Genomic DNA, 18879 nt, shown 5'->3' with positions numbered 1-18879 from the left:
TTTTTTTAAAATATTTTATTAAAACCACATGCATGGGATTAAGTTTATCATTTCAAGAAGATTAAACAAGCTTCTAAATTTGATTAATGATGGAGTGAACATCATTAACAGCCTATTGATGTTATTTGTACTGCAGCGTTTAATGGAGATACTTCCCTTACTTTCACAACATATTACCTCTTCTTATAATTTGTGATTTTTTTTGCAAATCTTTATTTATTAGTTTATCATATAATATATATATATATATATATTGATATTATTATGAATCTATATAAAGTAGTTTAGCCAAAATAAATAAATAAAATAACTAGTACACCATGTAGAAGTAGCCATGGACAAGAGAGATATGGACGTCTCATCTAAATCTTTCTAATATATTTTATTTCCAAACTTTGGAGTGGTTAAAATTTGAAATCTTTGTTGACTAGGGATAAGACCCATTTATATGCATGCGCCAATAATTTGAAAATGTACTGCCTTTACACTGTAAAAATTTTCTTCACTGCAGAATCTTAAGATTTAAATTTATTTTACTATTACATAACATTATATTGGCAACTTTTCATAATAATAATAATAGTAATAATAATAATAATAATAATAATACCAATCAACCATAAAATTTTTTATGGCAAATTATACTCTAGAGGATTTCTAAAAAAACTTAATTTTATTTATTTTAAAATTTTATTTATTTTCATGAGCCATCATCACACTACCTAACATTCATCCAAAATTTTTTTTAAATTAGCTTTTAATAATTTTAAACCTCTTTTTTATTTATTTGAAAAGTGATAACCAAACAAGTAAATCATACACTTGTTGTATACTGTTATTGGGCCGAACATTAGAAAGGCTATATAAATGGTCCAAACGCAACACATTATTTATTTATTTATGAATTTATAAATAAATAAATAAATAAATATATATATATATAAATATAAAAGTTTGAAACTGCATTTTTAATATGTCCCAAAATTATGTTTTTCACTTCAGACTTCAGAAAAATGAATCACTACCTAAATTATTGTGCATACAAATCCAATCCTCTTTTCTCTCCGCTAAGCGAGAAACAAAACCATGGCGGCGGCGGATGAAGATGAAGGCGTTCCGATCATCCGATTCGGCATCATGGGCTGTGCTGATATCGCCAAGAAGGTCAGCCGTGCCATCGCCCTCGCGCCCAACGCCTCGATCGTCGCTGTGGCGAGCCGCGACGCGGGTAAAGCTCGCCGTTTCATCGCCGAAAACGCACTCCCTGTGGGCACGAAAGCGTATGGGAGCTACGACGCGTTGATCGAGGATGAGGACATAGAGGCGGTGTACATGCCTCTGCCGACGAGCCTGCACGTGCGATGGGCGGTGGCGGCGGCGGTGAAGCGGAAGCACGTGCTGCTTGAGAAACCCACGGCTTTGGTCGTTTCGGATCTCGATAAGATCCTTGAAGCCTGCGAACACAACAGGGTACAGTTCATGGACGGCACGATGTGGATGCACTACCCACGGACGGCTAGGATGAAACAGGTCTTATCGGATCCGGACCTCATCGGACGAATCCAAATGGTATAAAACCTGATCCAGCACCCGTTATCATGATCTTGTTTTTTTTTTTTTAATGTGCATTTATGACCTGAAATTGCTCTTATTACTGACTTGACATGCTGAGAATATAGGAGCATATAATAATGGTTTATTCCCATCAAAGCATGAGTCAAAATTTGTATGAAAATAGACTTTAAGTAAGTAAAAAGAAATTAGTTATGTGACATTATTCTGGATTTTAGGTATATTTGTTGTTTGTTAGAGATTATATTTGGCTGTGCTTGTGGGTGGTGAAAATTAAAATAACTTGCGAACTTCAGTACATTTGTTTAGTAGTTGAATCATCTTCATCTGATTACTTGAAATCAGAAACTTCATTAGCATACTGCAATAAAATTAAAATGACTTTAACAAACATGCCTAGGAAAACAATCAGAAAGACTATGGCATGAGTTCCAAATGGATCTTTATCTAACAAGATATCTTCCTTTTGTTAAGTAGATCCACAGTACACGTGCATTCTCAGCCACACCAGAGTTCCTGGAGACTAACATCAGAATTAAGCCTGACCTGGATTCTCTAGGTGCTCTTGGTGACCTTGGTTGGTATTGCATAGGAGCCATCTTATGGGCGGTTGATTACCAGCTCCCAAGATCCGCCACCGCGCTTCCGGCCGTGCACTCCAACAAGTCAGGCATCATATTAGCTTGTGCTGCCTCCTTGCATTGGGATGACGGCAAGGTGGCTACATTCCATTGCTCCTTCCTTTGCAACACCGCCATGGACATCCGCATCCAAGGAACTTCTGGCTCGCTCCATGTGACTGATTTTGTAATACCGTACCAGGAGGACTCAGCCTCATTCAAGCTCATCACTGGTGCACATTTTGCAGAACTTCATATTGGGTGGTCAAAGATGCCGGACGAGGTGCTTACCCTGACTAATCTCCCACAAGAGACACTGATGGTGCAGGAGTTTGCCAGGCTTGTTGGGCTCATTCTGAGCTCCGGTGGCCGCCCCGATCCTAAATGGCCAGATACCAGTAGGACGACTCAACTAGTAATGGATGCCGTCAAAAAATCAATTGATCTTGGCTTCAAGCCAGTAACATTGTAAGCCAACATATAAATCCCCAAAATAAGATCACTTTAATGTCCGTTCATACACAACCAAGTTTAGCTAGGTTTTTTTTCCCCTGAATTAATAAATGTCTAAAGAGGCAAAAAGTACAGGAAAAGAAAATAATAATAATAACAATCAGGCTTATTACAACAACCAGACTTGCTTCATGCCTGGCGGTATGAATTTCTTCTGCCGGATGCTCTAGCACCTTTGGGTGTTACAAAGTTCTCAACCTGCAGAAGTGCCTGCCAGACAAGAAATAGACCATATAAAACCAAAGTTGAGACCATATAGTGAGAGAAACACCATTGAAAGATGGTTTATCTTACAATGGCTGTAGCAAGACTATGGCTAGGAAGAGGACAGGAATGAATACCTCAATGGCAATTGCAGTTGGTGTCAATGAACCAACATCATTGTGGCCCTGCTTGCTTGCAATATCTACAAAGTAAATTGCATTAATCACTTGTAAAATAGATTTTTTAGAAGGTAAAAACATTGCCATTATGTTCAACTGCAACAGTGCTAATAAATCTAGTGGGCCAAAGAGAAGACAAATTAAAATGCAAATCAGGAGAGGTGAACGTAATTCATGATCCTTTCCCTCTATGGTTGACATTCTGTGAAACCATCTTAGACAAGGTAAAAGAAAGTGAGCTAGTGAGACATACGTTGGAGACAAACTCTGGCATCAGCATTGGCATATGCATCACCTCTTTGTTCAGCGAGTGTGGTGAGTCGTGTGAACGCCTACATTTTTATACCAAAAGCCAGAAAGCTAATTTGTAACTCCAATGGGTAATATTGTTTAAAATGAAATTAGAGATTATCCACAGCAATTTTAAGGCTACATAATAACCACCTTAGTGAATGGGTCCCCGGATTCTTGATGTAAGAGGGGACGAGATGCAGTCCCCACAGCTGCGATACGCCTTGCTAGTGCTTCCAAAGGCACATCTAACCAGACAGTTATGCCATGTTTCATGTATTTCCTGATAATTTGGAAAGAAAATTCAACAGTGTTCATCAGAAAGCTTCTTCAAGAATTATATTATATTTATCTAAATGATAGTTTGCGCATTCAAAAATTTGGTCAACTACCAATTGATTGGCCGAATTACAGCACCACCTCCAGTAGCAACAACCAGTCGGTGCATGGTAGACAAGTCTCTTAGAACTTCACTCTATCACATTAAGAAAGAAATAATAAGCTTTTATTCTAGCAGTTGGAAGAGAAATGCAAACTTAGTGTAATAATTGTGGAAATTTCCATGAAAGAGAAGCACAAGACCACAAGTTAGGGGGCTGCAGTAAATATCCTGATTGTATTTCTTACAAATAATGAACTTACTTCACTGTCTCTGAAGAAAGCCTCACTGCGTTCTTGAAAAATTTGAGCAACAGAAGACATGCCAACAGACTGCTCTACCAGCTTGTCACTGCAGAATCACTACATGTTATTAACATTATCACGCTAGGACACAAACATGTAAAACTCAACTATAATAAAAGAACTGCACTGAGACAGAAAAAATAGAAGAAGCATCATCATAAAGAGCACATAAACCTGTCAAAAAAAGAATAACCCAAAACTTCAGATAAGATCTTCCCTACTGTAGTCTTCCCAGATCCCATCATGCCTATATTTATCCAAACACTTAAACGATTACAACAAAGATGATGAAACATAAAATTATCCACCATCTCTCATGAGAAGAAAAGAACTTACCAACTAGGTAAATACATCGTCCATTCAAATAAGGGGCAACATCTTCTGATTTCCTCTGAGGTATAAAGCATCAGTTTAACATAATATTGTGCAACAAAAGCACAGGAGTTCCTTTCTATTAATACAGTAAAATTATTGAAAGACTACATATGATATATGCTAAGTAGATACTCTATCAGGTTACAGACTATTAAAGGCAAAAGGTTGTGGAATGTCAATGCTAGCAATAAAGGTAAAAATCACTTTGTCAGGACAATGTTACCTTTATGACGAGGGCTTCGTCAACAAATGCATGAACATTTTCCGATCCAACAGCTGAGACTACATACCATGAACATTCAAAAAGTTAAACAAGCAGACAGAAGCACCCACATATTCTAGGTAATGAATATTGTACCCAGAATATTCCCCCAATAACATTGCCATTATTCTGATCAAAGCTAGCGCACAAAATTAATCTTGCTTAAGTAAAGGAAAATGGAGTAGAAAGGGGAAAGGAATAATAACTGCAGAAGAAAAAATAATACAGGTGAAAAAAAGCTTTAAAAATGCACTCAATGAAATGCCTGTTTCTAAGATTATAAAACAAAAATATACAACAAGCTAAGTGCACTCATTTATTCAAAATTTGTATCAAATAAATGAAACAGAATGTAAAAAATAAAACTATTTCTGAGCACTGTTTTAAGACTCTATGTCAAAAACAGGGATGTGCATACATGGATTCATTTCATTTTCACAAGCTTGTATGACTAAATAGAATGAGAACCACAACATGCAAACCAATGACGTAGATCAAACTTATTAGAGCAACCACAACTCATCTAACACTATGAAATGACTCATAAATTCATAAGTTTAGGGTTTGACTATTTTGTGGATGATTATAATCTGACACCATTAATAAACCAGACGGCAGTTCCACTTAGATTTCATTTTCAAAAAATTGCAACCATGCTCTGATGAAACTTCACAGGTTCAAGCACATGCTTAACGTATATACATGGCATTTGTGAGACTGATGGTAAAAAACTCAGTTATAACAGTCAACTCGGTTAAATGAAGTTATTTACCCATTTGTGTTTAAACAGCATCACCACTGATTACAAAAACCATACATAGCTAGGTATAAACAAGTCAATAGATATATCAGCCATATAATGATATGCATATCCATGGGCGTGTTCTATACCTTCACTATATTATGATTTTTTTAAAATTTCAATTTCCTAGATCAACATACACTTCGTCATGTCTCAGCTGTGTCCACAGAAAAAAATATATCATATATTGCAACAAGTTCAGGTTTCCTCAAGCACAACATGCACTCATACTATACTCAAGTAGACTAGATAATAAAGAATTCTAAGCACATAGCTAAAGTGTGTGTTGTTCCAATTAAACAAGAACAAAAGTGATGCACGATAAACTTTATAGTGTAGTAAATGAATTCACCAACTGAAGGAGAGGTTTCAAAGCGTACTCCATAATGGACTTCATCAGGCATGTTGAATCATTATCACTGCTGTTTGAACATGCAGCGTGATTGGTCCAGCATTCCCAATGAACAACTGCTGCCAAATTGTAAGAAATAGGAAAACCCTGTTGTGAATTTATTCCCATATGTTCCGCAGAACAGAATCTTTTAAAACTTCAAAGACTAAAATGTGAGTGCGATACAAATGCATGCATATCCCAGGCGCCTTAGCTGAAACTGCTGCTCTCAAAGCTCCATCCTGGGCTCTATTTAATTTCATGAAGCCATTACGGTGTGACCTATGGCTTCATGTGCAGCACTTCATTCTAGGCACCCAAGATCTAATTCTTTCATGAATTGCATTTAAAGTTATTTCCATCTGGTATGAAATTCTTCTAGACAAGCAGTTCCACCTATCACAACCACCTCACAATCTAAAAGATCAAATGAGCTGTGGGTTCCATTTTTTTGCTGAACCACAAGCTATACTGCTTGTCTAGGAGATGCTCATCCACAGAGGAAGCTACCCTTGATCTATAAAATAGATCACAGAGAAACGACCTTAAGAAGATTATTAAAAACCTTCAGAAGATATTCCGTTCCTTGATACTTCAAACTCCAACCAATAAACCATATCTCTAGAAGGTGTTATTTCTTCCATAACTTTTTCAACCAAGAATGTGATTTATCTTGTATTACTTTCAAATTGTACCTCTCAAAGGAAGTAAAAACATCAGAAAACGCATCATCATCATCATATGAAATTTAGACCAAGAAAATGAAGAATTCTTGCAGTTTTTAGCCAATAATAATTCTTGATAGTCTCCAGATTAAGTTTTGCTTTTTTAACCATAATTGTTTCAGACTATACACCATGCCCCACATCCAGCACATGTTGCCCCTTTGGTCCATCCAAATACCAAATATAAAGGAATCCGTACGGGAAACGCAAGGTTGCGAAGCCATGCCATCTTTTTAGGCATCCCACTAAAATCAATGAGATTTTTTTTTTCCTCCAAAAAGGCATTTTAAAATAATACAAAAATTTCCCAAGTTTTCGCCATAGCAAAGATCAAACCTGTGTGGTTGAATTAAATTACCTTTTCAAAATTACTTCTAAAAAATCATTTATCCAAAACTAAATCATCGAAATATATATATATATATATATATATATAGTAAACAAAAAGGCTAAAAGATTCAGGATTGCGCATGAATTTACCTCCGCGTTTCCGATAGCAAGAAGAAATTCTCGGAACAGCGTTATTGTCCCACTCCGAAGCACCTCGCAAACTGAGCTTCTGAAACTTCCTCTCATCCCCGACGTGCTTCGAGAACTTCAAGAACCCTCCATGCGCCTTTCCGGGCCTCTCACAGGCAATCCAAGAGCACGGCTGCAAGCTCAAAGCCGCCAATGCCTCCATCATCAACTAAACCTCGCCGAAAACTCCCAAAAAAAAATAAAAATAAAAAAAATCGATGTCCTTGATCTCAGTGAGGTATTTCGCAAGCCCTCCCACTAATCCAAATCCAGATATCAAGCATACTAACAAGAAAACCAAACGCCCACCATAGAAACAAAGATATAGACCAAAATCGCCGATCTGTAGGCGCGATCGAAGCAAAACTAGGGATTTGGGGAGCAATGGCGCACGATAAGGAAGGAAACGGCGCAGGTTAAGATGCGGGTTGGGTTTGAGCTTTTATAGTCGTTCACTGGAATTTGCAGACGCGTTCGAGTAGTTGCATTTCCGTAATTTATTCGAAATATTCAAAGATATTCGTCCAAACCTAGCAATTGACGATAATACCCATAGATTTATTGCCACGAATATCTCTAATAATGGGTGTATTTTTTAAGAGGTTGAGTTAGAGTTAAATGCAATTGGTGTAGTTAACGAGGGTGACGCATTCAAAGTCTCTAACAGATTGTTTGTTGTGAGTGTAGACTTACAGTATAATTCTTTCATTTTCAGTTAAAAATGTGCGGGTTGGATGATTAATTTCTGATTTATGGATATGTCTTTTGTGTATGTAGCACTTGTCATTTTTGTAAAAATAAAAAATAAAAAATAATAATAATTTGGTGTAGTTAATACAATGCTAATTGAGCACATGGTACATATTCTATAATACATATTCTAAAATATATATTACTCAGTAAAGTGGGTTAAAATTTATTTTTTTTTTATTTTAATTAATTTATATTGATTAAAAAATAAGCTTCAAATTAATTAAAAATAAAATTATATATAAATTTTTCAAAATATTTTTATTATAAATATAATTTAATAAAATACTAAGTTGATATGATTTATTGAGAGTTGTAAAAATACATTAAATAAAAAAATAAATTTTAAAACTAATATTTAATTTTTCATAAATTTACTAAATAAACAAGTAAAAAAGATTAAAAAAATTAAATGTAATAAATAAATAAAAAAAACAAAGAAAGTAAACTATAACAATTTTTTTATAATTCTCATATATTTTTTTTATTAAATTACTCATTTTAAAACAACTGTTAAGCTGTTTTTTATTTGCTGAGTTGATGATTATCTATGGGCAACAGATGGCAAAAGCTGACACGTGGCTCAATATACGAGTATTAACATTTTTTGTAATTTTAGCGAAATATAAGCGAAAGTGTAGGAGATCATACGGAGATAGATTGTAAAACTACTAAAACATCCGCAAAATAGGGGTGATTTAGTCATTATGCTTTGAATGGCTTCGTATTATTAACGCATCTTAATAGGTTGGTGCTGGGACAAATGTGCCACGTGGCTATACAGGTGAATTGCGCTCGAGAAAAATGGGTCAAAGGTTCCTATGACTAAGTAATTGACAAAAGTACCCTGAAGTAGGTCGGATTAGTAGAGCAAGTGATGATGGAATTATCCCCATGGGTTCGGGGTGTTTTAGTAATTACATGTTTGGTGGCTGGTTCGTGTCCACCGTTTGTTTGCTGTTTGTTAAGTTGGTGCCTAATCGTCTCTTATCAAATGGAAGGGTGACACGTGTCACAGGAATGGATTGTGTAGTGACACGTCATTAAAAAGGATGGTTTGCTGTTGGGGATGGAACAGCTTGGCTGAGGTCCCAACCACTACAGTATTTGTACGGGTTGGTGAAGCGATTGACCCAACTGACATGTGGACCCAAACTTTAAATTGTTTTTTTTTTTTTGGTTTGAGTCACAATCAAACGTTGTAAAATTATGCTTTTCTTGTAATTTGACCTTTCCTCTTGTTTTTGTTGTACTTTCCTTTTACGAATAATGAATAGTGATTTATCAATAATAATGATAGTTTTTAATGCAAATGATTTATCTAATTCTTTTTTAAAAAATTAATGAATAGTGATTTTGATTTTTTTTTTTTTTTTTAAAAAATGGATAAACCACCATAATTAAAAATGATATTAATTTACTACTCCATTTTAATATAACTATTTGATCTAATTTAACAACGAGGTTGGTTTAGATGTCAAGTTGTCAACTTTGGTAGAAAGGCATGATCTCAATTGAAGAATTTATCAATTATAAAAAATTAAACTAAAAATTTAAATTCCTGTAGAACTTCTTTCTCGCTTATTTATTTGTAAAAAAAATAAATAAATCTCACTTTTCTTAAATTCCCTTGTGGTTTTAAATAACAATCAAGCTCAAGTTTTTATTCAAAAAAATATGTATATGAATTATTTTAAAAAATATATAATTTCACAATATAATTTTTTTAATTAATGACAGCACTCTGTTTAAGAAAAATCATGAGTATGTGTAATTGTGAAGTTAAAACTTTAACACATATGCTCTTATTTTGCGTGATTTTGAAATTCGATTTTTGATCCTCTTCAAAATGAATATAAGATATAAAAAAAAAAATACTTTGCCTAAAACATCATTGTTTTTATTTTAAAACTCATTTTTTATGATAATGAAACTAGTTTCAAAACCTTTGAATTTAACATCAATACGTCATAATTATCATGCAAGCAATGATAATGTGAATTGCTTGGTCTATTTTAGTGTCGGGTTCTTTATATAATATTCTCATTTCGAAGAAATCTCGAGATCGAAATCTACACAAGTCGATGGTAAGATGTTATTGAGCTTATAAATGTGCTACACATCTGTTTTTGTCAAAAGAAAAAAACATAAACAATAAATAATTTGGCGAGAGATGATAATGCGAAACAAGCATAAAGAATGAATAATAAGACGAGACAAATGATGCAACTAGTACACAAGCATGACAATCATGTGGTTCACAACGAAACGCAAAATTAATGGATTTTAATATATGGAAAAAAAAAGGAAAGAAATGCAAATATCAAAAGATTTATGCGTGCCTTAAATATAAATCCAATTGATATATCATATATGACAACACATGTGAAATTAAAGGAACGAGAAGAAATCAAAGACGCCATCGTACTAAAAGTAGTAGCAAGCTGGTCATGTCAAATTAGTCACGGTTTGGTTGTTTCCATGCTGTTTCTATTATTTGAAATGAAGCAGAAAGGCATCTTTTATTTAGTTAGTTATTTATTTATTTGTATTGGTCTTGCACAAGTGATTTTTGTGATTAATCATCAATTTTTTTTCATCAAACACCAATTTCTGACATTTAATATCATCCTTGGCTCAATCTAAAAGCTTTAATTTGAACTTCATCGTATTATTATTATCAATAAATTTGTTCTTCCCTTGATTTATATATAATAATGCCAAAATGATCATGCAAATGAATTAAATAGCATAAAAATTTATATATGAGAATTTATGGATCAAAATATTATTTGTAAAAAAAATGATTTTTAAATTATTGTTAAATAATATCGTTGTATCACTTTCGCATTAGAAGGAATGATGGCTGTAATTATTTCCTTTGCCAAGTGAGAGATTGAGGGTTTAATTTTATATCACATCATTGATTAAGATTTGTTGTTTGCACACCTTATATATATATATATATATATAATCACAATTAATTTAGGAAGATTTGTATATACAAAACTTTGTTGCGAGGAATGTATAATGGAAATCAGTTTTTGTGTTTTTAATTTGAGATGTGACCTTGCTTGCCTGCCTGTAGAGAAATATAAATTATATTTTGTTCTTAAAAGGAACTATAATTATAATTCGATCGTGTTTTGATATATATGTTAAAGGGCCCATATACTTTAGGCCCATATTTGTTTCAAAACATTCCCACTAAAAGTTTAGTACCACATTACCTAGCTACAAGAACTTCATCCACTTTATATGTAGTACTATTCATTATCCTTTAACTTTGCTTTAGTGGTTATGCTCTCTTACACGCTTAGAAATTCTGAATTCGCGTGGGCGCATGGTGCGGACAAAAATGCACCAGATTTATTGGGTGCAGTCACGCAATAGGTTTTTACCTTTTTGCCCGTGTCTCTTCTCTTTATCCAAAAAAAACGCCTCAGTCTTCTGTCATCCCATTCCCGTTTATGCTCCAACAACAAATAAGATTTTCCAACAGTGTATATATATATGTAAAAACTTTGTTTTTATCTGTTTTTTAAGAGGCTGATTAAAAAAAAACTATAAAACTAAATTTTAATAGACTATATATCAAAGATCATTTTTGTTTTAGAATTTCCAAAGCACCAAATTAACACTGTCAATTTGTTTGTTTATTTTTTTATTTGTGATGTGACTTCGCTTGCATACATATAGAGAAATAAAAATTCTATTATTGTTCTTAAAAAGAATTATAACTATAATCCAATCATGTTTTGATGTATATATATATATATATGTAAAAACTTTGTTTTTATTTTATTTTATTTTTGTAAAAGGTTGATTCTAAAAGAAAAGAAAAACACTATAAAACTAAATTTTAATAGACTATATAGTAAAGAACATTTTTGTTTTAAAATTTCCAAAGCACTCGGTTAAAATATCTTGATTTTTTTCCCCAAAAAATTTTAACACTGTCAATTTATAACATCTTATCTAACTTTTGCTTCACAACGGTCATTGAGGAGGGATGCTTTATTTTGCTATGTTAAAATTTTAACACTATCATTTTACACATATAAAATTTCATTATATTAATATATACACATTTAATAAATACACCAAACCCCAATTTTTTAGTAAAGAGAGGTATAAACTTTGAGATTTTTGAATAAGATGATAGTAGATATTATATATATATTATAATAATGGGATTAAATCACCCCACGCATATTTATTTTATTATTAGATCTTAACTCTATACTAAACAAATTTCCTCCCATAAAGATTTTTACAATTTTTTGGTTTTGAGACTATTATATAAGAATCAAAACTCTAATGCTACAATTAAATAACTCTTAAATGAAAATGGTTGGCATAACTTAATTTTTAAAAATATTCATGCACATCTATTAAGTAATTAAATTTATTTAATTATTAATACTATATTTAATATAAATACAAAATTTAAATATATTAAAATATTAAAAATTATTTTTTAAACACCTAAGAGTATACATCAACTTTAATGGTATATATAAATACTGAGAGAGAGTCGAACCCTTATCATCCCATATGTTTAATTGCTATGCTATTGTACAACATTTTTTTTTGTTTACAATGTAAAAAAAAAAATATCAAATCTCAATCTGGTGCGAATAATTTTATAAATTACAAGGGCACAAACATAATTTTAGAAATTAAGGTGCAAGCAAATCCAGCGAGAGTTAAATCAAAATTACGAATGATTTGGAGGGTTAATGTGCAAAAAAAAGAAAAGTTAAAGGTTTTCGGTGGTGTAATTATGGGAAAACCCTAATAACTCACTGCAGAGATCGAGAAACCTCGAGAGAAGAGAGAGAGAGAGAGAGAGAGGAAGCGGGGGGCTGATCGAATCGCGGGAGGGTAACAATGGCGACCATCATGCAGAAGATCAAAGACATAGAAGACGAGGTTTCTCACTGGAAACCCTTGTTTCTTCATCTTATTATCATCTATCTATTGATCTGATATTTGAATTGAGCCATCTGATTGAGTTACGGGATAGGGTTTCGATTTTAGTGATTATTGAATTGAATCCTTCTTGAAAACTGGGATCTTTTTATCTTGAATTATTTGCTCAAAGTTTTGAAAGCCATGGCATTTCTACCGGTGTATATCATAAGTGATATTGTGCAACAGCTCCGATTTTCCGTTTTCCTCACTAGCTTGTCACCAAGCGAGATACTTCGAGGGAAAAAAGTGGTTTTGCATTAAAAGAATCATGTAAATAAGAATTCAGACTGAGAATTTCTCTAGTCTTTAGCTAAAACACCGAGCATATGATTTCTCGTATTATCTGTTAAACTAGCGATTTTGGCCAGTATAAAACTGTAGAGCTAGCAAGAAAAAGTGATACCAAGCGAGAGTCCATGCATAACCTTCTTATAATAAAAATAATAAATAAACAATCAATATTGTTCTCTTGTGAATTAATATCAGTATTAATATTGAATAATGCTTTACAGTTCAGGTGAACATTTAAGGTGGTTGCCTCACCTGGCCAAATTGTGGCCTGGGTATCAACTGCCTTGGAAAAAGCCTGGTCCAGAATCTGTAACTGGTTTAGAAAATTAGGGATTCTGATTATGGTGATTGTGTTTCATAAGAGAACGATAAAGTATAAATTTATTTTGTATAAGAATAAGTGACTTCTAAGAAGTCTTAGGGAGCTTTGATTTGAATGGGTCCTTTGAAGATTAGGTAACAAGGGATAGATGGGGAATCATTTATTTTTAATTTTTCATTTGAAATCATGTTATTGGACTATTTATGTATCCGATATCATGTGTCTTTTTTTTGTTAGATATGTATTAATGCATTTTTTTTCTGTGTGTTGCAGATGGCAAGAACACAAAAGAATAAAGCAACAGCGCACCATCTTGGTTTGCTTAAGGTGCATTTGATTAGTATGAACTTCCAAAATAATGGATTTTAAGATTATGACATGTAAATTGAGATTTGTACACTTTTCTGGCTTCACTTTGCCTTTTATTGAAGATATTGTGTTTATATTTTTTCTGGAAAAGTCACAATTAAGCTGATGTGAAATTCTAAACTGGATACAGTTACCATGCCCTCAAATTCATCTAGCCCTCCATTTGACAAATGAAGAATGTTGAGATTATTGTTGTTTGGAAGAGAAACCGAATTGACAATACTCCCTTCTGTTTTTGCAAAATAACAAGTTCATTGTTTTTGATTTTTGGCTAGGCTAAACTTGCAAAGTTACGTCGGGATCTCCTTGCACCTCCATCAAAGGGAGGTGGTGGTGCTGCTGGTGAAGGCTTTGATGTTACTAAAAGTGGAGATGCTCGAGTTGGTTTAGTGGGGTTTCCTTCTGTTGGAAAGTCAACACTTCTTAATAAGCTAACAGGCACTTTTTCTGAGGCATGTTTGTTTATGTCAATTTTTAGAAATTTACTACAGGTTATCTAGAATAGACTTGACATATAATGCTATTGATGTTGTTAGTTTAATTCAGGAAATATATTATATAAATGCTTCGAGTCATCGTATTTGTTTTGAATTCTTTACTTGAGAAACTAAATGCTGATGACAATGCAAGCTTGGTTGTTTGACAATTTTAATTTTTTAACTGGTTCATAAAGTAGATTTTGTGAAGACCATAGACTTCAATTGAAAACAACACAACATGCTAGTGCTAAATCTTAGACATCTGGAAACCATTTTATGTATGACGTACTATATTTTTTAAAATCAATTTATTTAGTTTTTATGTGATCAAAATTATCTTCATATTATGTTACTTGGATGCTAACAATGTTGAGATTTTCACTTTGAGCATGTGAGATGTAATGTTTCTTGATTAACAGGTTGCTTCGTATGAGTTTACCACATTGACATGTATTCCTGGTGTGATCGGTTACAGAGGTGCTAAAATCCAGGTGGATTTCTTTTCTTCTATATTATGGATTTCTGGGAATAGATTTAGGACCTTATGTTGTCTAAGACATCCTTTTAGTCAGCGGCAGTTGCTTGATGCTTGCTGGTCTTGTAGATCTCCAAATTGAATTATCTACGATTACAGCCTTTATTTGCCTGTTTTCTGCTTGTTCTCTGTGTGTAATGCTGGATTTTAAACAGATGCAGTAAAATTAGTCCCCACATAGGTTTATGGAATTTGAGTTAGATCTGTTATCTGTTCCCTTTTGGCATTAAAATGAAATTGCGCAATAGATTATTTCTGCATCAGTTATAACATATGCACAATAGGTTTATACACTTTTGATTCTCTCGCCCTCTTGCCAAATGGTTAGAGATAATTATTTCTCCAAAGGAGAGGATCATATCTTATGCATGCTATCAGACATCATATGTTCCCCTCGAAGAGCTGTACAGGTCCTTTGTAGTGAATAGTGACAGTAATAAAAGCAGAATAGTGGTAAGGTCAATGTGTTGGGCCGACTTGAATGTACTTGTGCGAGGAGCCTGTACGTTATTGGTAGATGGAAGTTGTGTGTTCTTTCAAGTAGATGTTTAGATGTGTTCTATAAGACCAAAAATACTTTATCTTGGTTATAAACTTGTGAGTTTAGTCTCTCATTGATTCATTGAATTATTGTGGTGTTTTTTGAAGGTAATAAGATAAAAGCACAGCAATATTTTTTCTTTTTTTGTTGAAAAGTGGTGTTGTATCTGGTGTAAGGTTGTTGTTGATAGTATCGAAATCACAGTGCAGAGATATAGTAATAATTTCTTTTGCTGTCTATGAGGCAATCTGCGTCATGTGGAAAGCTATGTGAGGCATGTTTAATGAAACTCTCACCTTTCTCACACTGCCCTGAAGGTTATTTAGATGTTGATTAAACCCAAGATAGAAAGCATGAGAAACCATTTTTTTCTGTTTTCTCTTATTAACTTGCCTGATGTCTCGGGTGTCCACCTTTAGGGATGACCACATTGTTAAAGATTGAAGCATTAGATTCTTTGTTATGCGCTAGTTCTCAGATATGTTATCAAAAGTGATTGTTCTATTTCTTTATTGGGTTTTTCTTAATACAATGAATTCTTTCTTTTTCTGATTAACAAATAATAATATTTTTTATATTCATCTTTTCTTACTCAGTTGTTGGATCTACCTGGTATCATTGAAGGTGCAAAAGATGGGAAGGGTAGGGGGAGGCAGGTAATTAAAAAAAAAAAAAAGTAATAAACACAATTCTTGTAGTTACTCGTAAAAATGTTTATGCTAAAATATGTTTTAGATAAATTCTCTCTTTTATTGTTTCTACTTTATTAAAGTATCAAGGCTTTTTAATTGCAAAAAAGATAAAAAAAAAAGGAACAAAAAAAGAACTTTACTTCCAAACAGGCGGGATAAACTGGTTCTTGAATTCTGTTTTATATGTAATTTGCATACAATTTACCTAGCCAAGGGAATATGTAGTAGGATTTCATGTTAACATATGGATTTTTCTTGAAATGCTTTTTTTTCAGTGTTAAAACATAATGATATTTTGAAAGAAAGTAGCATGATAGGCTTTGCCTTGGTATTTATTGTGCTAACCTGGTGGTCTTTGCTTGGGTCTTGATAAAACTCGGCAGTCCATTGTACTTATCTGATAAACTGGATGCTATATTCTTTTATTTACAACTTATCTGTGCAGACCTTGAATTAAATGATTCATTTGTCAATGATCAGGTAATTAGCACTGCTAGAACATGCAATTGCATTTTAATTGTTCTTGATGCAATAAAGCCTATAACCCACAAGCGACTTATTGAAAAAGAACTGGAGGGCTTTGGCATAAGGTGATCACTCTTGCTTTTACATATTCTCTTTACCATTTATTTTAGGAAGTTTGCTTTCAGATTTTTTTATTTTGAAAAATACATAAAACATATCATATAGAGGGCTAAACTTTCTTTCTTTCTTTCTTTCCCCTTGTGATTTGTAAAACATCACTTTTATTGTAACTGTGAGAAGTTTGGTGCCTTATTTGAGGTCTGAGATTCAGTTTTGGTTGGTTGATCGAATTTCATTCATTTATAATTGTATTAAAATATGCATGTTACATGTGCTGAATTTTTTCTTGTTCTTTTACCGGTGATGTTTCATTATGCTTTGTGAGATTTATTTCCATCATTAAGAAACTATTCTATATACCTTAATGAACTGTGACACTAAATTAGTTTTACCCTATTCCACCACCATTTCAATTTTTTATTCTGGAATCGAAATGTAGAAACTAGGAAGGGTAAGGAAATATCAAATAGTACAAGTTTATTTTTCATGGTCACTCCACTACAATCTTATTTGAAACAATGGTTCCAGATTATCGTTGTGCACGGAGATAATACTTTATCTGTTTTAGTTACCCACCTTAATTTCTTTAGCAGAACTGGTTATTTTTCTGGATCTTGCACACCATATGACCCTTGCTCGTTTGTTTGTTTTATGAAGCCGATCAAGACAATTTCAACATGAACTTGTGTGCTTAGTCTGTCCCAATGATTTGCACCATCTTCCTAATCAGATTTAGTATGTTCAGAGCTTATGGCCTTATCACAATTCTTATGAGTCTAGATATGACTTTAATTTTAACACATACTCCTGATACCTTAACTTAAGTAAAATCAGAGCTTTTTTAAGGACTTGTGTTTATTAGCCGGTTACTTCCAGGCTTCTATTTTATTTACCCAAATGTTTTTCATGGTTTTGTGTCAAAATGGCAGGTTAAATAAAGAACCACCAAATTTGACCTTCAGGAAGAAAGACAAAGGTGGTATTAATTTCACATCAACAGTGACAAACACAAACTTGGACCTGGAAACAGTGAAAGCAATTTGTAGTGAATACAGGATACACAATGCTGATATTTCTCTTAGATACGATGCCACTGCTGATGACCTTATAGATGTTATTGAAGGGAGTAGAATATATATGCCTTGCATCTATGCTGTGAACAAGATTGACCAAATAACACTCGAGGAACTTGAGATTCTAGACAAGCTTCCTCACTACTGTCCTGTCAGGTACCATCAGATGTTAGTTGTTCAATTGTATCTTTTTATGCCTCTGGTTTCAGAACTATGACTTATTTCTACTCTGTTATCTTGAGCTATCCTTGTAGAGTACTTTTGTGATTTTCTGTTTTTATTTTATTTGCAAGCAGTGCTCACTTGGAATGGAATCTTGATGGACTGCTAGAAAAGATATGGGAATATCTTGATCTAACACGCATATATACAAAACCAAAAGGAATGAACCCTGATTACGAGGATCCTGTTATCCTCTCATCCAAGAGGAGAACAGTTGAGGACTTCTGCAACAGAATCCATAAGGACATGCTCAAACAATTTAAATAGTAAATATTCTTCGCTTGTTCAACTTTATCTAAACCCATTGCTAATATCTTTCACTATTCTATTACTCACCAGCATTTGAAATGTGCAGTGCCCTGGTTTGGGGTTCCAGTGTGAAACATAAGCCCCAAAGAGTTGGCAAGGTTTGTGTCCATTGAATGAATGTCTACTTATTAATTATGGAGTCATTCTCTGACCGATCAGTTTCCGTTCATGTCTTTGAAATTTGGTGCAGGAACATGAGCTTGAAGATGAAGATGTAGTTCAGATCATAAAGAAGATTTGAGCCAATGGAGAATTCATTAGACCTTCAGGTGATGTTGGACCAGCAGGTGTCAAACAAAAGCAATGAAGAACTAATTTACATCCCCAGTAGCTCTGCATTTCAAGTCTATTTGGATTGAGTTCCTGATGTTTGTTGGGCCACATTTTGTGTTCAACTAGGCTTAAAATTGAGTGTTGAGGACCGTCACTGTGAAGTCTAAAAAGCGCTTTTAGTAAACTTTGGAGGCATGTACAAACAATTAACTTGTAATGTGAGGGCAAGATTAGTGTTGTAGTTTGTTGAATATCTACAGATAATTAAACAATTTATCGTTTTGTTTTCTTTCCCTTTGATTCTAAGCTTGAAGTTCAGTTTGT

The 18879-nt window shown here is 33.4% G+C and overlaps 3 protein-coding genes across 3 annotated transcripts; 2 read left to right on the top strand and 1 right to left on the bottom strand.

The window, feature by feature from the left end:
* The first annotated feature begins 1026 nt into the window (after positions 1–1026).
* Positions 1027–2774, top strand: LOC120260905 (uncharacterized oxidoreductase At4g09670-like). The gene is made up of 2 exons (XM_039268487.1): positions 1027–1569; positions 2050–2774. Exons 1-2 carry the CDS (start codon positions 1087–1089, stop codon positions 2662–2664), a joined length of 1098 nt encoding a protein of 365 aa, XP_039124421.1. The 5' UTR covers positions 1027–1086; the 3' UTR covers positions 2665–2774.
* A 1-nt stretch (position 2775) lies between these two features.
* Positions 2776–7599, bottom strand: LOC120260906 (shikimate kinase 3, chloroplastic). The gene is made up of 10 exons (XM_039268488.1): positions 7099–7599; positions 4662–4720; positions 4400–4454; positions 4238–4310; positions 4022–4109; positions 3772–3854; positions 3533–3662; positions 3342–3420; positions 3047–3111; positions 2776–2915 (listed from the first exon to the last, which is right to left on the bottom strand). The coding sequence occupies exons 1-10, from the start codon at positions 7301–7303 to the stop codon at positions 2835–2837; spliced, it is 918 nt and encodes a 305-aa protein (XP_039124422.1). The 5' UTR covers positions 7304–7599; the 3' UTR covers positions 2776–2834.
* Positions 7600–12672: 5073 nt separating this feature from the next.
* LOC120261669 (developmentally-regulated G-protein 3) lies at positions 12673–18853 on the top strand. Its single transcript, XM_039269644.1, has 10 exons — positions 12673–12822; positions 13751–13804; positions 14122–14298; positions 14745–14816; positions 15998–16057; positions 16574–16683; positions 17608–17907; positions 18048–18239; positions 18329–18380; positions 18473–18853. The coding sequence occupies exons 1-10, from the start codon at positions 12781–12783 to the stop codon at positions 18521–18523; spliced, it is 1110 nt and encodes a 369-aa protein (XP_039125578.1). The 5' UTR covers positions 12673–12780; the 3' UTR covers positions 18524–18853.
* The last annotated feature ends 26 nt before the right edge of the window (positions 18854–18879 follow it).

The sequence above is a fragment of the Dioscorea cayenensis genome, chromosome 5 (genome assembly GCF_009730915.1).
Source record: "Dioscorea cayenensis subsp. rotundata cultivar TDr96_F1 chromosome 5, TDr96_F1_v2_PseudoChromosome.rev07_lg8_w22 25.fasta, whole genome shotgun sequence".
NCBI classification, from domain to species: Eukaryota; Viridiplantae; Streptophyta; class Magnoliopsida; order Dioscoreales; family Dioscoreaceae; genus Dioscorea; species Dioscorea cayenensis.
Note: the sequence above shows the minus strand (reverse complement) of the source record. Positions and strands in the feature narration are given on the sequence as shown.